Source organism: Phoca vitulina, unplaced genomic scaffold, assembly GCF_004348235.1.
Source record: "Phoca vitulina isolate PV1807 unplaced genomic scaffold, GSC_HSeal_1.0 scaffold1, whole genome shotgun sequence".
NCBI lineage: Eukaryota > Metazoa > Chordata > Mammalia > Carnivora > Phocidae > Phoca > Phoca vitulina.
Genome location: NW_022589704.1, coordinates 68,740,968 through 68,766,004, shown reverse-complemented (window position 1 = coordinate 68,766,004; position 25,037 = coordinate 68,740,968). Strand labels below are relative to the sequence as shown.

Here is a 25,037-nt window from a genome sequence, read left to right as displayed (position 1 = left end):
ATACATCATTAGTTTTTGATGTAGTGATCCAGGATCCATTGTTTTCATATAACACCCAGTGCTCCATGCAATACTTGCCCTCCTTAATACCCATTACCGGGCTAACCCATCCCCCCGCCCCCTCCCCTCTAAAACCCTGTTTGTTTCTCAGAGTCTATAGTCTCTCATGGTTCATCTCTCCCTCCGATTTCCCTCCCTTCATTTTTCCCTTCCTTCTCCTAATGTCTTCCATGCTAAATAAGTGAAACCATATGATAATTGATTTTCTCTGCTTGACTTATTTCACTTAGCATAATCTCCTCCAGTCCCATCCATGTTGATGTAAAGTTGGGTATTCATTATTTCTGATGGCTGAGTAATATTCCATTGTATATATGGACCACGTCTTCTTTATCCATTCATCTGTTGAAGGGCATCTCGGCTCTTTCCACAGTTTGGCTATTGCAGACATTGCTGCTATGAACATTGGGGTGCATATGGCCCTTCTTTTCACTACATCTGTGTCTTTGGGGTAAATACCCAGGAGTGCAGTTCCTGGGTCATAGGGTAGCTCTATTTTTAATTTTTTGAGGAACCTCCACACTGTTTTCCAAAGTGGCTGTACCAACTTGCATTCCCACCAACAGTGTAAGAGGGTTCCCCTTTCTCCACAACCTCTCCAACATTTGTTGTTTCTTTCCCTGTCCATTTTTGCCATTCTAACTGGTGTAAGGTGGTATGTCAGTGTGGTTTTGATTTGAATTTCCCTGATGGCTAATGATGATGAACATTTTTTCATGTGTCTGTTAGCCATTTGTATGTCTTCTTCAGAGAAGTGTCTTTTCATATCTTCTGCCCATCTTTTGACTTGATTATTTGTTTTTTGGGTGTTGAGTTTGAGAAGTTCTTTATAGATCTTGGATACCAGCCCTTTATCTGTAGTGTCATTTGCAAATATCTTCTCCCATTCTGTGGGTTGCCTCTTTGTTTTGTTGACTGTTTCCTTTGCTGTGCAGAAGCTTTTTATCTTGATGAAGTCCCAAAAGTTCATTTTTGCTTTTGTTTCACTAGCTTTTGGAGATGTATCTTGAAAGAAGTTGCTGTGGGCGATGTCAAAGAGTTTACTGCCTATGTTCTCCTCTAGGATTTTGATGGATTCCTGTCTCACATTGAGGTCTTTCATCCACTTTGAGTTTATCTTTGTGTATGGTGTTAGAGAATGGTCGAGTTTCATTCTTCTGCATGTGGCTGTCCAATTTTCCCAGCACCATTTATTGAAGAGACTGTCTTTTTTCCATTGCATGTTTTTTCCTGCTTTGTCAAAGATTATTTGACCATAGAGTTGAGGGTCCATATCTGGGTTCTCTATTCTGTTCCATTGGTCTGTATGTCTGTTTTTGTGCCAGTACCATGCTCTCTTGGTGATCACAGCTTTGTAATATAGCTTGAAATCGGGCAACGTGATGCCCCCAGCTTTGTTTTTCTTTTTCAACATTTCCTTGGCGATTTGGGGTCTTTTCTGATTCCATACAAATTTTAGGATTGTTTGTTCTAGCACTTTGAAAAATGTCATTGGAATTTTGATCGGGATGGCATTGAAGGTATAGATTGCTCTGGGTAGCATAGACATTTTAACAATGTTTATTCTTCTAATCCATGAGCATGGAATATTTTTCCATCTTTTTGTGTCTTCTTCAATTTCTTTCATGAGTGTTTTGTAGTTCCTAGAGTATAGATCCTTTACCTCTTTGGTTAGGTTTATTCCGAGGTATCTTATGGTTTTTGGTGCTATTGTAAATGGAATTGTTTCTCTAATTTCTCTTTCTACAGTTGCGTTGTTAGTGTATAAGAAAGAACTGATTTCTGTGCATTGATTTTGTATCCTGCCACATTACTGAATTGCTGTATGAGTTCTAGTAATTTGGGGGTGGAGTCTTTTGGGTTTTCCACATAGAGTATCATGTCGTCTGCGAAAAGAGAGAGTTTGACTTCTTCTTTGCCAATTTGAATACCTTTTATTTCTTTTTGTTGTCTGATTGCTGTTGCTAGGACTTCTAGTACTATGTTGAACAGTAGTGGCGAGAGTGGGCATCCTTGACGTGTTCCTGATCTTAAGGGAAAGGCTTTCAGCTTTTCCCCATTGAGGATGATACTCGCTGTGGGTTTTTCATAGATGGATTTTATGAACTTGAGGAGTGTTCCCTCTATCCCTATACTCTGAAGAGTTTTAATCAGGAAAGGATGTTGTATTTTGTCAAATGCTTTTTCTGCATCAGTTGAGAGGACCATATTGTTCTTCTCCCTCCTCTTATTAATGTGTTCTACCACATTGATTGATTTGTGAATGTTGAACCACCCTTGCATCCCAGGGATAAATCCCACTTGGTCGTGGTAGATGATCCTTTTAATGTATTGTTGGATCCTATTAGCTAAGATTTTGTTGAGGATTTTGGAATCCATATTCATCAGGGATATCAGTCTGAAATTCTCCTTTTTGATGGGGTCTTTGCCTGGTTTGGGGATTAAGGTAATGCTGGCCTCATAGAATGAGTTTGGAAGTTTTCCTTCTGTTTCTATTTTTTGAAACAGCTTCAGTGGAATAGGTATTATTTCTTCTTTGAATGTTTGGTAGAATTCCCCAGGGAATCCATCAGGCCCTGGACTCTTGTTTTTTGGGAGGTTTTTGATCACTGCTTCAATCTCGTTACTGGTTATTGGCCTATTCAGGTTGTCAATTTCTTCCTGTTTCAGTCTTGGCAGCTTATAGGTTTCCAGGAAGGCCTCCATTTCATCCAGATTGCTCAGTTTCTTGGCATATAGTTGTTGATAATAATTTCTAATAATTGTTTCTATTTCCTTGGTGTTAGTCGTGATCGCTCCCCTTTCATTCATAATTTTATTAATTTGGAACCCTTGTTTTTCTAATGGGGAAATTGTATTTTCTCTCAAGTGACATATAGGTAAATTCTGAATAAATTCTAGTGTTCTGTGCTTATCTCAAAAAAAATCTTTTAATAGCACTGTCCTATTCTTACTAATATTTTTGAAATATATTTGTATCTAAATGATTTTGCATTTTTATTAATTTTGGGGTTTTGACGTGATATGAAATTAATTATTGACTATTTTGATTAACTTAAGAAATGTTCATTTGAGATTCCCTCTTTTAACTAAATTTTTGGACTTTGTATATCATAAAATAAAATTATTCCTTATATAATCTTAAAAATAGTTTAGGTTTAATAATATTCAAGTGATTTCTGAACAATGACATTTATCATTATTTGGATTCTTTGTCTTCTTAAGTGATGTCTCCTAGGATGGAAAATTCAATTTTGGATATAATGTTTTTGGAAAAATTTATGGAAATGTTAACCTGGAAATTTTATTTGTATACTGTTTTCCACAGGATCTAATGTGATTCCCTAGTTGCTTAAGCCAGGGTTATTATAGTTGGGATTAGAAAAGCTGGCAATATAGAAGGAAACAGGAAGACAATGAGATAGGACAGGAAAATTTTATTCTGTCTTCCTATTCCTTTGAGCCACTGAGGGGTGAGCAGTATGAAGGGGAAAGGGAACTAACAAGTATGAGTGTCTGCTGTGTAGTAGGCCTCATGTTTAATATTTTATATCTATTATATTCTCATACAGTCTTTGTAGAAAGTCTCTTAAACCCATTGGTGTTTTTAATATCTACATTTATTGATTTTGTTCTAAAAGCAAACATGAGGTGGTTTCTGGATTGGAGGCTGTTACTACTTATACAATAACCACATTGGTTCTTCATGCCCCCTTCTTTCCCTTTAAGGTGATGTGATGAGAACCAGATTGTTATATGCACAGGAAGGGAGCCCTAAAATTATGAATCTGGGAGTTTATATAGGAATTTATCTACAGCTGCCTTTTCCCCTCCTGAGAGAGAGAGAGAGAGAGAAATCTTATCTACCTTATAGAATCAAATCTCGAGGAAGAGAAGAGGAAGGTCCCTAGTTTAAACCCTTTGGAATATAAACCAGTAGCTTTGGGGATTTATTATCTTTTGCAATGTAAAGACATAAATCTGGAAGATAAATGTCTACATCTCTTTAAAGGTCTCTATCTTTTAGTCAACCTTTAACCTCTAAAGCTTGTCCTTTAATCCAGATTCCAGTTTTCTTTGCTTTAGAAGTCTAACCATGCAGAAACAGGAAATATTTTCTCTATGGTTTCATAGCCATAAATTGTGGCCTTTTCATTACTGTTACTTTGAAATCTGTGGCCATACTTTTTTTCCCATTAAGTTTTTTAATGTGTTTAGTAGCCAATGCATTATTATGTCTGTTATCTATATATTTCACTTAAAAATATCATCTCTATTTTTTGCAAAAGATTTATATACTCAATAAGAATTTATTGAGCATCAAGAACTATCAAGTAGTGTTCTAGGTACTTTTAGGATACATCAGTGAAAAAATGAAAAATCCCTGCTCTTCTTATGTTGAAAAACTTTGGAGGGGAACTAGAAAGTAAACACTAAATATAATAAGTTAATTATATGTAAGTGCTATAGAAAAAATAAAAATAGAAAAGTCTGAGAAGCATAAAGGGTCAGAAAGGGTAGGGTGTAATATTAAGTAGGTGTTTAGTGTAGGCTTTGCTAAGAAGGTGAAATATGAACAAAGGCTTGAAAGAAGTGAGGAATTACCTAAGTAGGAAGAATATTTCAGCTAGTGAAAAAAGACAGAGGCAAGTTCCCAGGATGGGCAGTGAGTACAGCAGGGAGGCCAGTGTGGCTGAAGTGAAGTGGGGTGAGGAGGAGATCAGCAGGAGAAGAGATCAGAGACCTAATAGGAGGGGGGTGGGCAGATCACACAAGTCCTTGGAGAGCCCTAGAAAAATCTTGTCCTTTTCTCTGAGTAAAATAGGGTAACATTAGAAGGATAAATGAATGACATGATCTAACTTGCATTTTAAGAGGACTACACTGGCTATTGTGTTTGGTGCAGACCATGGGGCTAAAGGTAGACTCACAAAGGCCTGTCAGGAGACTGTTGCAGTCATCCAGGTTGGGTATGATGTGGCCCTGACCCAGGATGGTGAAGTGAAATAATAAGTGGACAAATTCTGGATATATTTTGCAGGTTGCTCCAATAGGTTTCCTGTTGGATCAGTTGTAGGCTTAAGAAAAAGAGAGGAGTCTACAATGACTCCAAGACACTTGTTCTGAGCAACTAGAAAATTGTTTTGTCATTAACTGAGATGGACAAGATTGTGGGGGAGCAGTTTATAGGAAGGAGTTGGGATGGAGAAGAATAAGAGTTTAGTTTAGTATGTGTTGATTTCCAGTTGTATTTTAGACATGCAGTGGAGGTGTCAGATGAGTGCTTGGATATGTCAGTTTGGAGTCTGGGAAAGAGGTTTGAGATGGAGACACAAAATTGGGGGCTACTCACCAACAGGTGGCCTTAGGGCAGATTTAGGTTTTGTGGGTCCTAAAGCTTATGCATTTTTGAGGGTTCTCTGGGGGAAAAAGTCAACATTTGAATATAAATTAGGTACAAAGGTAGATATTTATTTAGAATGAGAAAAAATCAACAAATACTTATTTGGAAAGTGATAAATAGCACAAAATTGTAACATTTGGAGAAATAGCATACTTTTAAAAATGAACTGACATACCTCTGTAATACTTTTCCCCCCTAAATTTTTGACCCCTAATGTCAATGATTTTTAAATATCATTTTCTGATGGGGATATGGAAAATTAACTCTGTCCTTATCATTATTAATTTTTTTAAATTTATTTATTTGACAGAGAGAGACAGCGCGAGAGGAAACACAAGCAGGGGGAGTGGGAGAGGGAGAAGCAGGCTTCCCGCTGAGCAGGGAGCCCGATGTGGGGCTCGATCACAGAACCCTGGGATCATGACCCAAGCCGAAGGCAGTCGCTTAACGACTGAGCCACCCAGGCACTCTTTATCATTATTAATTAAAATTTATTTTTTTACTAACGGAGTCTAGAAAGGTTTCTTTCATCTTTACAACTTATTTATAATTTCACAAAAATTTTTGGGGTGGTCTTAAAATTTAAGAAAACTTCTGTCAAGTTTCTTGTATATATATCCTGTAAGTTTTAGAATTTTCTGGAGATGAACTCTGGCTCTATACAATTGAAATTTTGCTTCTTCTCTACTACTCACATACTTCCAATGTGAGGCAGATTGTGATTCTCTGCATCTTGTAATACCACTTCAGCCCTGAACCTTGGTGTCACGATGTCAGGTGAATTTAGCACAGTGGGTACAAGGAGTAGTCCTGGAAGCTATTCCAATTCTAGGATAGCTAACAATAACTTACTCATATATGGAGGTGCCTGCAAATCACATAAATACATTCCATTAAATCTAACCTGAACGTATCTATGCCTCTATTTCCTCTTAGTTTCTCAACATGTCCACAGACACTCAAGTACCTCCCATCATGAAGATATTTTACATTAATAAATTTTCATAAAATATATTACCATAAGAACACAGTGTTAGTCCTCTCCCCCCTTACATGTAATTTACTATGAGCTATGAGTCTTGACTTTTTTTTTAATTAAAAAACTATTTTTTAGAGCAGTTTTAGGTTTGCAGAGATAGCGCAGAAAGTAGAGAAAGTTCCCATATGCCCCTCTCCTCCCTGCACACGGTTTCCCCTATTACTAACATTTTTCATTAGTGGAATACATTTGTTACAATTGATGAACCAGTATTAGAAGATAATTTTTAACTACATTTCATAGTTTACATTAGGGTTCACTCTTTGTTTTTTTATATTTTTATGGCTTTTGACAAATGTGTAGTATTACATATCCACCATTACAGTATCATACAAGATAGTATCACTTCTCTAAAAATGCCCTGTGCTTTACTTAAATCCTTTACTTATCCCTACCACCTATCCATGAACCCCTGGAAACATTTGGTAGTTTTACTGTCTCTATAGTTTCACCTTTTCCAGAATTTCACATAGTTGGAATCCTATGGTACATAGCTTTTTCACTGACTTCTTCAATTAGCGATATTAATTTAAGGTTTCTCCATTTTTTCATGGTAGATAGCTCATTTCTTTTTATTGTTTAATAATACTCCATTGTATGCCGTACAACAGTTTGTTTATTCATTTAAAGAACATCTTAGTTGTTTCCCATTTTTTGACAATTATGAATAAAGCTGCTATAAACATTTGTGTGCAGGTTTTTGTGTGGACATTAGCTTTCAACTTATTGGAGCAAATACCTAATGAGTGAATTCAGTATTTAGATTAGAATCTAGACAGAGATCTTACACCTTTCACAAAAATTAACTCAAAATGGATCGTAGACCTAAATGTAAAACACGAACTTGTGCAACTTACAGAAAATAACATAGGAGAAAATCTAGGTGACCTTGAGTTTGATGATGACTTTTTAGATGCAGCACAAAACACAATTCATGACAGAAAAATTGATAAATTGAACTTCTTTAAAATTTAAACATACACTCTATGAAAGATTGTTACAAGAATGAAAAGATAAGCTAAAGAGAAAATTCTTGCAAAAGACATATCCAATAAAGGACTTATATCCAAAATATAAAAAGAACCCTTAAAACTCAACAATAAGAAAACAAAAATCCAATTACAAAATAGGAAAAAATCTGAACAGACACCTCACCAAAGAAGAAATACAGATAGTAAATAAGCATATGAAAAGATGCTCAATATTGTATGTCATTAGGGAATTGCAAATTAAAAGTGAGATATCACTACACACCCATTAGAATAGCTAAAATCCAAAACGCTGACAACATCAAATGTTGGCAAGAATGTGGAGCACCAGGAACTTTCATTCATTGCTGGTTGGGATGCAAATGCCACTTTGGAAGACAGTCTGGCAGTTTCTCATATAGGTAAACATAAGCTTACCATGTGATCCAACAATTCAATCATAGTTATTTACCCAAGTGAATTTTGATATTTTAACCAGCCTTGCAAGATTCTGTCTCAGGAAACTCCTTCAGTTTGGTCTTCCTTGCATTTAATGTCCTCAAGACATCAGTTCAGCTGTGTGTCTTGGCATCCTTTTATCTGATTATGCTTGGATGTGGTTTCAGATGGTTTATTTTAGCCTTGACTTGGCAACTTTTTAGGATGTTACTTTTGGCACATGCCCATCAAATCTACATTTCATAAACAAAGACAATATTCACTATACCCAGCCAGGCCCTCTGGACTTGCCCTAAGGTGCCTGATGCCCCTTATCTTTGTCCATCTGGGGAATGGTTATCTTAATCAGTAATTATTAGAAACCTTTGCAATCTTGAGACTTAGTTCAAGTACCGCCTTCTGTAAAGCCTTTATTTTCAAGTCTAGGAAATATTTATTGCCTAAACTTCCTCAATTTTACTCATTTCCTAATTCATTGAAATTGCTTTTATGAAGGTAACAGATAAACATTAATTGCCAACTGTAATGGCTAATTTTTCGTCTTAATCTTGTTTGACTCCTTTATAGCATATAAACTAGTAACTGTCCCCTTCTTGAAACTCTCCCTCTTTGGTTTCTTTAATTTTTTAAATTTTGAAATGAAACATACATGCAGAAAAGTACAGAAAGCTTCTGTATAAATTTTAAGTATTATTGAAGCAAAAACTTGTATGAAGAAACAGAACATTTCTAACACCCCAGAAGTTCCTCATGTGCCTCTCCTCAGTCACAGGTTCTATTCACCTTTATGCCAGAGGTAACAAGTATTCTGACTTTTGTACTGATCTTTTCCTGTGTATGTATCTCTGAGCAATGTACTTTAGTTCTTCTATTTTTAAAGCTTTATAAAAGAAATTCTATTATATATATACTTTTGCTCAATAGTATGTTTGTGAGATTCATCTATATTGTTATACATATCTCTGGTTTGTTCATTCTTGTTGTATATATCCCATTGTGTGAATATCTCCTTATACATTTTGTTAATGGATTTTGGGGTTGTTTCCAGCACTTTGTCTTTATAAGCAGTGCAGCTGTAGAGATTCTTATACATGTCTCTTATATTTTTATACATCTTCATGCAATTCTCTAGGATTCAAGGAAATTGCTGGGTTATAAAGAATGCTATTTTCAATTTCAATAAAGAATGCTATATTGTTTCAAGGTAGTTTTGTATAATACTACTGGTACTATACGAGAAACTGGTCTGTACCACATCAAGACATAGAATTGTCAACCATTTCAATTTTTGCCAACATGGTGGGAGTATAGAGATATCTCATTATGGTTTGAACTTTTGTTTCCCTGAGAACTAGTGGAGTTGAGCAGCTTTTCCTACATTTATTTGCAATTTGTATTTTCTTTTTTATTAAATGCCTATTTAAATTTTTGTCTATGTTCCCATTGGGTTTTTATCTTTTTCTTAGGATTTGTAGGATTTCTTTTTATATCTTGTTTATTAGTCCTTTATTAGTTATTTGTGTTAGAAATATATTTTTATGCCTTGTGGCCCCCCAACTCTTATAATGAAGAGAAGTTCCTGACTTAAATGTAATAAAACTTATTAATCATTTCTTTTATGGTTAGTGTTCTTTAAGAAATTGTTTCCTAACTTGGCATTAAGAAGACAGTTTCCGGAGACAATAGAGATAAAAAGCAGGTGTCTAATCTCCCATATTTAATTGGAAGTCTGTGACTTCATTTTTTTTTTTTTTTTACTTTTAAGCATTTAATTTCTTTTTCTTTCTCTTTTTTTTTTTTTAATTTTTTTATTGTTATGTTAATCCCCATACATTACATCATTAGTTTCTTTTTCTTTCTCTTAAATGTTAGTTTTACACAAGGGTCCATCTGAATTCTCTTTCTTGCTCTGCACATTCCCCCTGATTAATAACCTTCAGCATATTAGAAAATAACAATGTAGTGATGGTCCAAGTAATTTGAAATTACTAACATTTAAGATGCCAAAATTTGTGAATTATTTTAAGTATACAACTTTGTAGTATATCTTGATATTTCATAAGGTAAATTCTCTCTCCTTGAACTTCAAGAAGTTATTGGTTATTTTTCTCTTAGTTTTTCCTTATAGATTTTAGATTATTTGTTCTAGTTATATTGAAATAATAATGTCAGAAATTTGTGATTGTGTTGAATGCATAGGTTAATGTATGTTTGTTTTGGGGTTCACATCTTCTCTTCCTTTATAATGATATGTCTGTTCAGGGAAGGGATACCTAGGACAATACATCACACTTGTGAGTCCCACTTTTTACATAAGTTGGGGAGGGCTGAAACCTGCTGACTTATAAAAATAAAATAATTTCTTGTTTATATTTGTATTCTTGATACCTAGCACAATACCACTCAATAAAATGTTTGTTATCTCAGTGAACATTTGTTAGGCATCTGCTCTATGCCAGGTACTGTGTCAGGTGCTAAAGATACAGACTGACTAACATGATGTCCTTCTCAGGGAAGATTTGTAAGAAGAATACTTTAAGGTAAATAATTACAATCAAGAGTTATTAAGTACTAGAGGAAGTACTTAAGGAAGAAAGTGGTCAACTGTATTTAGAGTGAGAGGATATGGAAAATTTTATAGGTGGCATAATCCTTGAACTGAGACCTGAAAGGTGAGTAGGTATTCACCAGATAGTTAAGAAAGACAAACACATTTCCTACAGTTGGAAGAATAAGAATAGTATTAAGTGAAAACAGAGACTTGAGAACATCTGGCTAAAGGGATTAAGGGGCTCACACTGGCTTATAGTATGTGAGGCAGAGTATATTTAGAAGCCTGGCCAGATATATAGGCAGAGGTCAGATATTATTTGGCTTTAAAGAGTATTAAAAACTTTATCATATAGGAAACAGAGAACAATTAATGAGTTTAAAGCAGGGGAGTAATGTAGTCACACTTGCATTTTTAGGGAAAAAAAAAAAAAGCCATCAGCATTTAGGATGGATAAAAGGTGGGACAAGAGTGTGGTTAAGAAAGAAAAAAAATCCGGAAGGAGAATGTTCTTATAATAGTCCTGGTAGGAAATGATCAGAATCCAACTAAGACAGTAGCACTAGGGATACTGAAGAGGGAATGGATTCTAGAGATATAAAGGAGAACCTGGTGATAAATTAGATGGCCTTCTGGATTGATGGCACACTTACTAAGATAGATGATAATGGCTGATACTTGGGAGACAGAGAAAATGATGAGTTCCATGGACGTGTTGAGTTTGACATGCCCGTGGGAAGGATATGCAAGTAATATGTCTAATAGGTGGATGGATATATAGGCCTGCAGTCCAAGAAAGCAATCTGTCATTAAGTTTTAGGTCTCAGAGCCCGTAATAAATATGTATTAGCTGAAATCGTAAGGTCAAAGATAGAGCCTGGGGATCTTCAACCTTGAATGGGTAAATAGAAGAAGAACCAGCAAAGGAAACTAAGATGAACAAAACAAAGGAGAAGAAAGACTACCAAGAGAAAGTGGTCATAAAGAAGGGAGTGGTCAATTGTATCAAGTGCCGCAGATAGAAATAATAGAACCAAAAAAATTCCATGGGATTTGGCATTACTACGGACATTGGTGAAATCTGTTTTATGGGATAGTGATTGTTTCACATACTTAACTGTGAAGGGAGGGGAACTGGTAGTATAACACTGTTGAGGGTAGGGAGAAAATAGAATAAATTTTCTTGATGAGAAGAGTATAATTATAACTATGAGGAATAGACACAGAGAGATTAAGACAATAATTTAATGGTGATTATAAGATATATAACCAAATAATTACTATTGTAAATGTTTGTGATAGATCTGTGGTATATTTCAATAGGTCTAAGTGCCGAAATACATGCCAAGTTGCAAGCTTTATATACCATAAACACTCAAAAATGGTTTGCTGGATTGAATTGAATTGAGTTCCATTGATATGTAAATCATCATCTGTGCTTTGGAATAATTCAGAGTTTAATTTATGCATTTGCTTCTGATGAAGGTCATCGGACACTATTTATTGGAGTTCATGTGCCCCTGGGAGGAAGAAAAAGCCATCGACGTCACAGGCATCGTGGTCATAAACACAGAAAGAGAGACAGAGAGAGAGATTCAGGATTAGAAGATGGGAGGGAGTCACCTTCCTTTGGTAAGAATCTTTCTTCTTGTTTTTTATTAAATTTACAATGGTAATAATATTATACTTGCTTAAATCCATAATCAGCAGTCATACCTCATACTCATAAAATTGTATATACTTTATAAGAGACGTTGGTTGGTCCGATGGGGGAGAAGTGAGAGAGAAAAACCTTGTTTATTTTTCTTGAGTTGTGCTTTATGAAGGTGAGAATTGGCTTAGATTTGTGATTGAGGAAATACACATAAATTGTAAAACTTAGTTGTATAAACTATTGATAATATATACAAATAATAGTCATTTCTCTAAAACCCTGGCGGGGGGGAGTGCCTTTATTAAGTTCCCACATACTATTGCTGATGCTGGCCAAATTTCCCTCTTAGAATGTCGACATTCTACTATTTTGAATGTTCTTCCTCTGGAAGTAGATACAGAATATCAAAATATAGTGATATGGTAGTTGTTAACAATTTATGAGTGCTATGAAAGCCTGTGTCCATGACATAACCAAGAACCTGGCTTTCAGTTTCTTGCCACTCCCATCTCCTATGACCCTCTCCTTCATTGCACCTAGCTCACCTAGTCCTCCATAATTACTCTGCCTCTGAGGTAAATGCATTAGCTTTGCTTTCTGACCATGCATCTCTCCTGCTTGCCTGCCTGTGCAAATGCGTGACCTCTCTACTTCTTTCTGTCCATGCTATTATCTTTCTTTCATTGTTTTCTTAGCCTACTCTGATTTCATGGCCTATAATTTTAGCAATACTTCTGCTAATATTCTAAATATCATAGGGTCCCTGTTTTAATTTTATTCATACCTTTACTCCCACTTAACCATACTTATGTTGGGGTCCCTCTGTGTTCCTACTTTTTCTATGTGGCCCCAATCAATCATTCAACAGGGCAGGTTGTAACTATTTAAATTCATGATATAATTGACCTTCAACAGCACCTACTGAGTTCTACTACATTTCTTTGATCTTTAAATTAACTGTTTTTCAAGCTTTTTCATCATTCTCCACCATCCCTTTTTTCACCGTCATTTAGCAGATGCTTTCTACTTTGCAGGGAAAGTAGCTCATCAGAATGAACTCATTCAACTTCTCTCCTATTAAACATACCTATGTGCCTACATCTGCAACTTTCTCTTGATGCAATAAGGGAGTTTTTCTTTTCAATTATGTTTATTTCCTGTTCCCTCCCGTTTGGAAATGCACACAATTTATAATCTAGTTGGCTTCTTCCTCTCAACTGGATTATTCTCACCATCTCTTAAACATGATTCTCTGTCATTTTGAACAGTCCCTGACCTCCCGCAAACCCACAGTGTCCCTTTAGTCATTCCCATATATTCAGATATGAAGTTAGTGGCATAGCAAGTTTGGGGTAACAATTTTACTTTTAATATTCTATATATATTGCTTTATTCAATATCTGTTTTCACTAAGTGTTGCAGAGAAGTCTGTAGTCCCTTTTTTTTTTTTTTTCATTTTTAAGGTTATATCTTTTAAGCCTGAAAGCTTAAAGACATTTTTCTGGGTCCCTTTAATTAAGAAAATTGCTAAGACAGGCCTACTGATGTGTCTTAAAAAGCCTTTCCAATGTGCATACACTGATATTTTTCTGCTTACAGCACATTTTCCTGTTTTATCTGATTCTGTTCCACTTACTTTGTTATCTTCTTTGTGAATATTAATTATCTGCATGTTGGATTAGTGATATCTGTTCTTTGTCTTTTTCCTTTGTAGTTTAAGGTTAGTTTCTCATATTATCCATTTGATTCTCTGCAATATCAGTTCTGCATTTTACTATTTCTATTATTAGTTTTGATTTTTTGGTTGCATTTTTAGTGTTCTTAAAGTTCTTTCTTATCTCATACTATTTTCTTTATATCTCTTCCTGTCCTTTCCTAATTAGTTTCTCTTGTTCTGCTTGATAGAGTTTCTGTTTTTATAGCCTATTGATGATTCCCAGCTATTTCTGGGCATTTCCTTTCATTCCTGAAGTAGATAATTTTCAGAGGTATGATCTTCCTTTGGGCCACTGAGATTATTTTGATTCTCCATTGATTTGTAGTATTTGTACAGTTTCCCAATTATTTTTCATAGGGAGGCACTGCCATCAGTATGCTCCTTGTTTCAATCACTGTGTACAGTTAGGGCATTCAGCTTCCTCGAACACCATGTACTTCAGCCAGAGGTAGAATGACTATTGTCAGGGCTGTGTAAAGAAAATACTCTTGTGTATCTTGCCCTGCGTGACACAAGGATGGTCATCTCTGTGTCAGTGGACAGAGAGTGGAGGTGTAAAAGTGTCCTCGATATTTTCAGGGTTTTTTTTTTTTCATGAGGTAGAGTCTGGGAATGTAATAAAGAGACAATTAGGTGGATTTTTCTCATTCAGTCCTTCATCTGCTTATAGTTAGTCCAGATTCCCTCTTAGATTCTGAGAATGGATTACATATGTTGGACTAAACCTTAATGGTTACTTTGAATTTTCATTATCTTCTAGTGTTTGAGAAAATATGTTCACATCATCTGACAAACACTTAGTAAACAAACATAAATAAACTTGTTCCCTCTGCTTCTGACCTCTTTTTTTTTTTTCCTCATAGCTGGACGCAGTGTGTCAGTTTTTCAGAACAGTGGTTCTCAACATTGCCTACATCTAGGAGTTTTAAGAACATAGTGATGGCCAAGCCCCATACCAATCAGAACCTCTGGGGGCGGGGCCTAAATGTAGGTTTTTTTTTTTTTAAAGGACCAGCGGGTAATTCTAATATGCAGCCAAGCTTGAGATCCATTGTTCTAGAAACTTTGCTATTTAAAGTGTGGTCCAGGGCGCCTGGGTGACTCAGTCAGTTAAGTGTCTGACTCTTGGTTTCAGCTCAGGTCATGATCTCGGAGTCAGGAGATGGAGCCCCACATTGGGCACTGCGCTCAGTGCGGAATCTACCTGAGATTCTCTCCCTCTCCCTCCTCCTTTGCCCTTCCCTCTCTCTCTCTCTCTCAAATAAATAAATAAATAACATCTTTAATAAATATTTATGCTGGACTCCACTCTCAAAGACTTTAATTAATATTGGGTATTTACTTAGACATTGGTATTTTTTTTTAAAAGTATCCCAGGTGATTTAATATCCAGCTAGGATCCAGAACCATTGATCTTGAGAAGCTTCTGCCTCTTCATTTGGTGAAACTTGGAAATAAGTCAGGTGGCCTAGATTCTCCCTCTGATGTGTCAGCCACTATTTTTGGATGCCACCTACTATCTTTCCTCCTCCAACCATCTGAGTACCTTTATTGAAATTTAGACCTAAGGTCTGTTTTATCAGGGACAAATATTTGGCACTCTGGTGGTCTCTAAGCAGTAGAATTTCCTAGATCTCACTTTTTTTCAGTAACTTCAGGACAATCATCTGTCTTTATTCCTAATCCATAGTCAGTTCAGGTGCCTTGATAATCAAGTACCCAGTCATATGTTGAAACTGAAACCATGTTATAAACACCATCCCGCTTGATTTGGGCTTTGGTATTCTGCATAGTGAGGCTATATGAGATTACCATGCTGAAAACTTCAAAGAAAATTTCTGAGAATATTTATTAAGCATATTTATTTTACTTGAAAGGATTTCAAAGAAAATATTTCAAAGATGTTCTTATAGGTGCCTGAGAATTCTTCAGAATTCAATTTCCAAAGAGGAATAAGATAAAGGAGGATGTGAGGAAGCATCAGGTTCTTTGTTGGGAACCTGGAGGCTTAAATTGTAAATTGGAGTATGGGTCTGTGAAGACATGCAATAATTTAGGTCTCATATTTCCGGAGCAAGCAACAATTTAACAAAAAAGATTTTTGGGGAAATGTTTGAATTTTAGTACTTGTAAAAAGTTTTGTCACCCCAATATATGAGAAACATCAGCAGAATCCTAGTCTATTATATGACCCAATTGTGTAAGGTGTGTTAGTGCTGCATCCAGGTAAAAGTGAACAGGTCTTTACGGTAGCCAGAAGAGATTATGCTTATATCGCAGACCTGCAATGATAGGTTCCAGTCTGCCAGATTCAGTGATTGGAATGTGATTCCTGGAGAGTCCAAAGATAGAGCCGGCTTTTCAGCTTTGTGCTAATGGTGGTGGTGATGCTTTGATTATACAAAAAACTTTTGATGCCAGCAAATAAGTTCAACCTATTTTTGTTACAGTACTTCGTAAGCATGAAAGTTCGTCTAAGAATGTGATGATTATTCTCCTTCCTATTGCAATCAATCCTGATATTAGAAAACTGCTAAAATTTTGCATCTTGTTATTTTTCATGTCATCTTTCACTTACCCTGTATAATTTGAAATTATATTTTTAAATGGGAATAAATACGTTGTTTGAAAATGGTAAGTTTGAAGCATAAACTTGAAGTCAGTGAAAAAATGAAAGATAATGAGGGAAATTCAGAACACTTTAATGTTTATTTGTTTCTCAGCCTCCCAACAAAGAATATAACAAGAAAGATGATAAGAGTAGATCAATTACAAGTAGTTAATCTATAAGCAGTAGAAATAAATCTAAAAACCATAGACTCTATTAAATGCTTGTGTAAAATATGGGACACAAATGTACTGTGTAAATTAGCACAACCCTGGAATTAAACCTAGGATTTTTCTAGTTTTAGATAGTAAATTGTATATATGCTTCAGGAAAAATAAAATAAATATAGAACACTTGACTTCAAAAAGCTATTTTTTGATGGGCAGTGGCTTTCTGTTCCTATTTAATTCCCAATTGGTTGATATATAATAATATTAATATTTTAAAAATTATGTTATTACAAAGTATAACACAAGTATTTATAAATGTTAAAACATGGAAACATAAATGTACAACTCAATGAATGATCATCAACATGTGTGTAACTACCATCTTGATAGTTAAATTCTACAAACCCCTCTTAGTGCTCCTTTCTAGTCACTATCTACCCCTCCTCCCCAAAAGGATCTCTAGCTTGTCTTGTTACAATGGATGTTTTGCCAGTTTTTGAATTTTATATAAATGAACTCATATGGGGGTGTTTGTGTCTTTCTCTATTGCTCAATATTGTTTTTTGTGGGATTCACCAATGTTTTTGGTTATAGCTTTAGTTTATTAATTTTCATTTTTGTATAATATTCATTTGCTTGTATATGCTGTGCATTCTGCTACTGATGGACATTTGGATCATTTACATTTTGAAGCCACTATGAATGATGTTGCTGTGAACGTTTTTATATGTCTCTTGGTGCACACATGTAGTTCTCATACCTAGAAATTATTGTTGAGTGGTAGGGTATGCATATTTTCAATTTGAGTAGATAATGCCAAATAATTTTCCAAAGTGGGGTACATATTTATACTTCCAGCAGAAAAGTATGAGGGCTTATGTCATTTACACTCTTGTCAACATTTGGCATTCTTTTAACATTAGCCATTCTGGTAAGGTGTACAATGCCATTTGTTTTAATTTACATTTCTTGAATACGAATATGATTGAACAACTTTGTGTATACTCTTTGGCCACTTGGATAGTCTCTTCTATGAAGTGCCTATTTAAGTTTTATGCTTTAAATTTTTGAAAATTTAATTAAAATTAAATTAATAAATTGAAATTGAAAAAATTTTACTGGATTTTTTTCTTATTGATTTGTAGAGTTTCTTTATATATTAGGAATATAAGTCCTTTGTTGCTTTTACGTATTTCAAATATCTTCTCGCATTTGTGGCTTATCTTTTCACTATTTTAATGATGTCTTTTGATGTGTCTTGCATATTCCAGAAGAGACTACTAAGGACCTGAGACCTTTATTCCTTAGTGTAATTTTATCCATGCTGTTATTTATATCCATTATATATTTTAGTAAATATAGAAATAGACCCATATTTTGATCCTCCATATTCTTGGCTACAGTTTGTATTATAATGCTCTATGTTCTCAGTTACCATCTTAAAAATAAATAAAATATCTATCAACATAAGAGAAATATTTATGCCTAGAAACTTCTTTCTGATTTTGGTAGTACTGTAAATCACGATTTATGTCATGCAATTTTAAGGTGCATAGACATGAAAAAATAGTCATTAAATAACACATTTGAACATTTTCTGTATTAAAATATAACCCGAGCCTCTCGTTAAGATGTTAAAAGTATATTGGTAGGATAATCATGAAAAGACTTCTGTGGGCATAACCTAATACCTATAAAATCATTTCTACTTTAAAGAATGAAAAGCCAGATACAGGAAGTCATAAGTTATTTTGAATCCAAATAAAATACCTCTTGTCCTTGAATAGATTATCTTACATTAATAAATCATCATTTCCTATACTATTATTGTTATCAGTGTGTCTTAGGGAAGTCTTTTAAATACCTAGTACCCTACCTCAGACTTTCAAATTCTCTTTATTCATAACTGCCCTCATGTTTTTCTATGACTAATATTTTAAAGGCATGTGGTGAGTGATCCTCATGCTTTATGAAGGGAAATACTAATAAGTCTTAAATGTATGGTTCATGAGCACAGCAATTGAGTTTTTGGGGCTGGATGCATGGTATTATAGATCCCCGGATTACTGATGCAGAGTAAACTGACAGAAGTCATTGAAAACAGTGATGAGACAAAATGTTTCAAAAACAAGAGAAGTGTTGAGGCATAGCTTCTCTGGGATGTGGTTGCTGACAAGTGAGTGAATAGTTAGAACAGGTGTCATGCAACACAAAATGACTCTATCTCCTCACTCTGGGTAGGCCTAATGGAAAGATTTAATTGATTTCTTAGTGTAACTCTAAAATTGCAATTTATGCTTTTTTTTTAATGGCATTCAAAGTACTGATTTTTTTTTTTTTTTTTGGTCCAAAAGAGCCAGCCACAAAAATAACAGCTAATTAGAAGTATTTCATTTGATTCTGGTAAGATTTGGTTTCGTAGGTATTAGGTAACTATCACCCAGATTGTGTACTTTTAGGAAAAAGACAGTACCACGTTCTCATTTAAGATAAACTGGATCAGAAATGTACATGTTGCACTGTTGATTTTCTTAAGTACATCTGATATTTATAGGAATTCATCAGTCTCATTTCAAATAAATATTCATGTTCCATTCAGGAAATTGGCATCTTCCTTTGAAGAGGTAGTGAAGCACAAGACTTGGCTATTGACTCAATTCTTGTTCATTTTGCTGTAAAATTTAGTTTGACAAACTTCCTAAAATATTTGGTAATAAAACCAAACCTCACATTATTAACATTCTAAAAAAGGAAATAATGTCTGACGCAAATATGCTATATAAATGTAATTTCTTTTTTCTCCTTCTTCTTGAACGTATATAATCGTGTATAAGATATAGGCTGCATATTGGTGTGAACAATAACATTTAAAAACTGAGACGCCCTATTTTTTTTAAGACTTTATCTTTTAGAGCAGTTTTAGGTTTAGAACAAAACTGAGAGGAAGGAATAGAGATTTCTCATATACTTCCTGTCCCCACATACGCAGAGCCTCCCTCAGTATCAGCACCACCCACGAGAATGGTATATTTTTTACCGAGGATGGGCCTACATGAACACATCATAATCACCCGAAGTGCAGTAGTTTACTTTAGGGCTCACTCTTGGTGTTGTAAATTCTGTGGGTTTGGACAAATGTGTAATGGCATATATCATAGTTATAATATCATACAGAGTATTTTCAATGCCCTGAAAATCCTCTGTGTTCAGCCTATTCATTCCCCCTCATGCCCCCTACCAAACGCTGAACATTTTACTCATTCTATAGTTTTGCTTTTTCCAGAATGTCATGTGGTTGGAATTACACACTAATACAGTCTTTTCAGATTGGCTTATTTCACTTAATAATATGCATTTGAGGTTCCTTCATGTCTTTTCCTATCTTTTTTTTTTTTAAAAGATTTTATTTATTTATTTGACAAAGAGAGACACAGTGAAAGAGGGAACACAAGCAGGGGGAGTGGGAGAGGGAGAGGCAGGCTTCCTGCTGAGCAGGGAGCCCGATGCGGGGCTCGATCCCAGGATCCTGGGATCACGACCCGAGCCGAAGGCAGATGCTTAATGACTGAGTCACCCAGGTGCCCCCCCTTTTCCTATCTTGATAGATTATTTTTTTTAGCACTAAATCATATTTCATTGTCTGGATGTACCACAGTTTATTTATCCACTCACCTACTGGGCAACTTGGTTTCTTCTCAGTTTGGGCACTTATGAATAAAGCTGCTAAAAACATCTGTGTACAGGTTTTCTGTGGGCATAAGTTTCTAATTTTTGAGTAAATACTAAGGAATGTGATTTCTGGATAATATGGTAAAAATATATTTAGTTTTTTAAGAAACCTCTTTTAGGTGCCGGTACCATTTTGCATTCCCACCAACAATGTATGAGAGTTCCTATTGCTCCACACCATTGCCAGCATTCAGTGTTTTGGCCATTTTAATAGGTGCATAATGGTATCTTGTTGTTTTAATTTGCACTTCCCTGATGACATACGTTGTGGAGATTTTTTTCATATGCTTATTTGCCATCTGTTTATCTTATTTGGTGAGGTGTCTATTAAGGTCTTTGGCTCATGTTTATTTGTTTGTTCATTTATTGTATTCTTCTTTCTTTATTAAGTATTTATTTTATTTCCAGTATAGTTAATATACAGTGTTATATTAGTTTCAGGTGTATGATATAGTGATTCAACAATTCCATACAATACCCGGTGCTCATCACGACAAGTGCACTCCTTAACCCCTTACCTATTTCACCCATCCCCCCACCCACCTCTGCTCTGGTAACCATCAGTTTGTTCTCTATAGTTAAGAGTGTTTCTTGGTTTGTCTCTCTCTCCTTTTTTTTTCCTTTGCTCATTTGTTTTGTTTCTTAAATTCCACATATGAATGAAATCATATGGTATTTGTCTTTCTCTGGCTTATTTCGCTTAACATTATACTCTCTAGCTCCATCCATGTCATTGCAAATGGCAAGATTTTGTTCTTTTTTATCGATGAATAATATTCCATTGCATATACATACCACTTCTTTATCCATTCATTTATTGTTGGACACTTGGGCTGCTTGCATAATTTGGTATTGTAAATAATGCTGCTATAAACATAGGGGTGCATGTATCCATTTGAATTAATGTTTTTGTATTTTTTGAGTAAATACCCAGTAGTGCAATTGCTGGATCATAAGGTAGTTCTATTTTTAACATCTTGAGGAAACTCTGTACTGTTTTCCACAGTGGCTGCACCAGTTTGCATTCCCATCAACAATGTAAGAAAGTTCCTTTTTCTCCACATCCACCAACACCTGTTGTTTCTTGTATTTTTTATTTTAGCCATTTTGACAGGTGTGAGGTGATATCTCGTTATAGTTTTGATTGGCATTCTCCTGATGATGAGTGATGTTGAGCATCTTTTCATGTGTCTGTTGGCCATCTGAATGTCTTCTTCGGAGAGATGTGTGTTTGTGTCTTCTGTCTTTGGCCCATTTTTTAAATTGGGCTGTTTGTTTTCTTACTATTGAGTTTTAAATGTTCTTTGTATATTTGGGATCATAGCCCTTTATCAGATATGTCTTTTGCAAATACTCTCTCCTAATCTGTAGCTTGTCTTCTTATTCTCTAGACATTATCTTTCACAGAGCAGAAATTTTTAATTTAATTTTTAAACTATTTTTTTAGAAATTTTTAATTTTAATGAATTCCAGCTTATCAATTCTTTATTTCATGGATAGTGTCTTTGATGTTGTATCTAAAAAGGCACCAACATACTGAATATCATCTGGGTTTTCTCCTATGTTAACTTCTAGGAATTTTACAGATTTGTGTTTTACATTTAGGAATATGATCCATTTTTAGTTAATTTTTATGAAGGGCATAAAGTCTGTGTTTAGATTAATTTATTTGCATGTGGATGTCTAGTTGTTCAAGTACCATTGGTTGAAAAGACTATCTTTGCTCCATTGTATTGCCTTTGCTTCTTTGTCAAAGATCAGTTGACTGTATTTATGGGGGTCTATTTCTGGGCTCTCTATTCTGTTCTATCGATCTATTTGTCTATTATTTTGCCAAGATCACACTGTTTGGATTACTGTCACTTTATAATAAGCATTGAAGTCAGGTAGTATCAGCCCTCTAACTGTTCTTCTTTTTCAATATTATGTTGGCTAGTCTGGATCATTTGCCTCTCCATATAAACTTTAGAATAAGTTTGTCAATGTCTATAAAATAACTTCCTGGGATTTTAATTGGATTACATTGAATCCCAATCACATTGGGAAGAGCTGACATCTTGACAATATTGAGTCCTCCTATCCATAAACATGAATGTACGGTTTTTTAGGCTCATTCATTATTTGCACTGAATTTTAAGATTAATACCAGTGCTCTTTCAACTAGGTTATTGTAAGACATAGAAGAGATAGTATATGAAAATAACTGACCCATAGAAGGTATTAATAAATTAAAAATCTGTTTTGTCTTTTTTCTCTTTTTATAATCTCACCGTAGTCAACTACTATTTCAATAAAACAGAGTTTAAAGGTATGGCCCATTTATGAATATCAAAAAATTATGATCATTTGTAAGATTCTTGTAACTGTTATATTGAATGAATACTCCTTGTGGGATTTAATCATAACTATTGTAACTATTTCTGTCTTACACCATCTCTTTGTATTTATTCAGTGGGTCTAATTGTTATTCTGCTCCTGAATGAAAACACTGGTAGGCTCCCAGTTTTTCTAGTCACTTTTAGGTAACTCAGAGTCCTCTAATCGGTAATTAAAATGTTTAGTCTCATGTAATAGTGAAAGTTTGAACTTGGCTTTAACCATAAGGATTTTTCCACTTCTCATGCCCAGGCCTGCTGCAGTTGAGTAAAGAGGCTGTAGTTGCCTTTTTTTTTTTTTTCCCCTTCGACCTTGAACTTCTCCTTCTTCCAGATGCTCCATCATTGTCCTAACTCTGGTTTCTGATCCCTTCAGATTTGGAGCGTAGGAAATGAAAAGAACTAAAGGGGGTGGGGCAGGAAAGTTTTGATTTAACTAGTACAATTGCAAACTGATATCACACTCTCTAGGCTTAATAAGGATTTGAAATTACTCATTCTCCCCTGGAGGGTCTCTCACCTGCACTCTCTTCTGCCTTATTGTTTATTCCTCTTGTTGCTGCTGCATGGCAGATTCTTGGACAGAATCAAAGATAAGCCCACATTCCACATTCTCTCTCTCTTCCTCTGGTTCTCTGTCTCTCTCGCTCTCTCATGTGACCCATATATGATTCACAGAAAATACACATACTCTCACTGCCTTGATAAATACTAGAAGAGTATGTTATCTAAAGCAGCAATCTCAGTCATCAGCAGCTGGGCAGACTTTGTGTTTCTCAGGCAGAAATCATACCCCAGTCCATTCCAGGAGGCATATCAAGCCCTTCTGATGCCCTTGGAGCTCTACTTGCTTGACTTGAGGGAGGGGCAGACACTCCTCTTCCCTGCCTTTGTAGGGGAGCAAGAAGACTTGGGACTCACACTATAGCTTTCTCTGAAAAAATCCTTTCCAATATGTGTCTATGTTTTCAACTTATGATTCTTATAGCCTTAGTGTGGATGAGGAATTAGATATCTAGGCTTTCAGGAACATGGTTTGTAAATTCTGCATGTAGTCTTACATCCTCTTTGGAGAGAAATACCTATTGGTTCTTGGTGCTTCAGCTGAAATACTTATTTTATTAATCTGTTACCTTAGAATGAGCTAATTAGCATTAATAGCAATAAATATATTATTTCAATTATGTAAATGAATTAAATGTAGGACTGTAAATGAACAGATTGTATATAACTTCAAAAAACATGAGCAAAATTTTAAAGTTCAAATGAAAATGGAAGATATTATTGATCTGCAGAGACTGAAGACATGAATTTGAAACAGAACCATTAAAATAATCACTATTTAACAATTTCATGATCTAGGTTATCTGAATATTGACTTACCTAAAGTACAACAAGGATAAAGAGGAAGAAACAAGGATACAGTAATTCAGAAATGCATAATGGTAAACATTTCATCGTGTGAATCTGCTCCCTTGAGCTAAATGTCATAGTGCAAGAGGCTTCCTGTCTTCATGACAGTAAGATCACATATGTAAAATGCAAATTTTCCGATTCACTTCTGTCATTGTACTTATTATGTTGTTATAAAAAATATATTTCTCAACATATTTGTTGACTATTCTCCAGAAAGTGCCTAAAAAATAGAGAACTTTGGAACAGGGCCGACAGAAAGGAGAATATTTTCATTCATTGTTAGGAAAAATGTACTAAAGAACCTGTTTTAATATGTAATTATAACCATATAAGTAACATAGCTAATAATGAAAAGATGAAACTTTGCTAAGGAATTTGCTTATTTGCAATTACAATTCTATTAGGGGTTTTCTTCCGGTAGTGTAACTATGTAAGTTTGATTTTCTTAACCAACCATTCATTGAAAATATGGTCTATATTCAAAATGGAAATAGCTTATTTATTTCTTTCTGATTGTAAAATAATACATGTTCTCTGGAATTCCAGTGCTAATGTACATTAGACTAGCCAAATCCTGTAGTTCTTATTCAGTTCTCATCATTGATTTTATAGCATCTGACATTATTGACTTCTTGTCCTTTTGAAGTCCTTTTCAAACATGGCCCGGTTATATTACTCTCCATCAGCTTCAAACATGGGCTCCTGTTATATTACTCTCTCCAACAGCTCTACAATCTATAAAGGCAGAGATATTTTTTCTGTTTACATCAGTCTAATTCACTGCCTAGAATAGTACCTGACCTGTGGAAGGTACTCATTAAATATTTAATGTATTGATTCTTTTACATATCTGTCTATTCTTTTTCTGATTCTTTTGTTAACTCCTC

General features: G+C 34.9%; 1 protein-coding gene across 6 annotated transcripts in view; it reads left to right on the top strand.

Annotated features, from left to right (window-relative positions):
• SLC4A10 (solute carrier family 4 member 10) overlaps positions 1–25,037 on the top strand; it is a 301,442-nt gene that overhangs the window by 127,962 nt on the left and 148,443 nt on the right. For all 6 annotated transcript variants that reach the window (XM_032409423.1, XM_032409442.1, XM_032409411.1 and 3 more), the window contains exon 3: positions 11,967–12,113. In XM_032409423.1, coding sequence (XP_032265314.1) covers positions 11,967–12,113 — 147 coding nt within the window. The remainder of the gene's footprint in view (positions 1–11,966; positions 12,114–25,037) is intronic.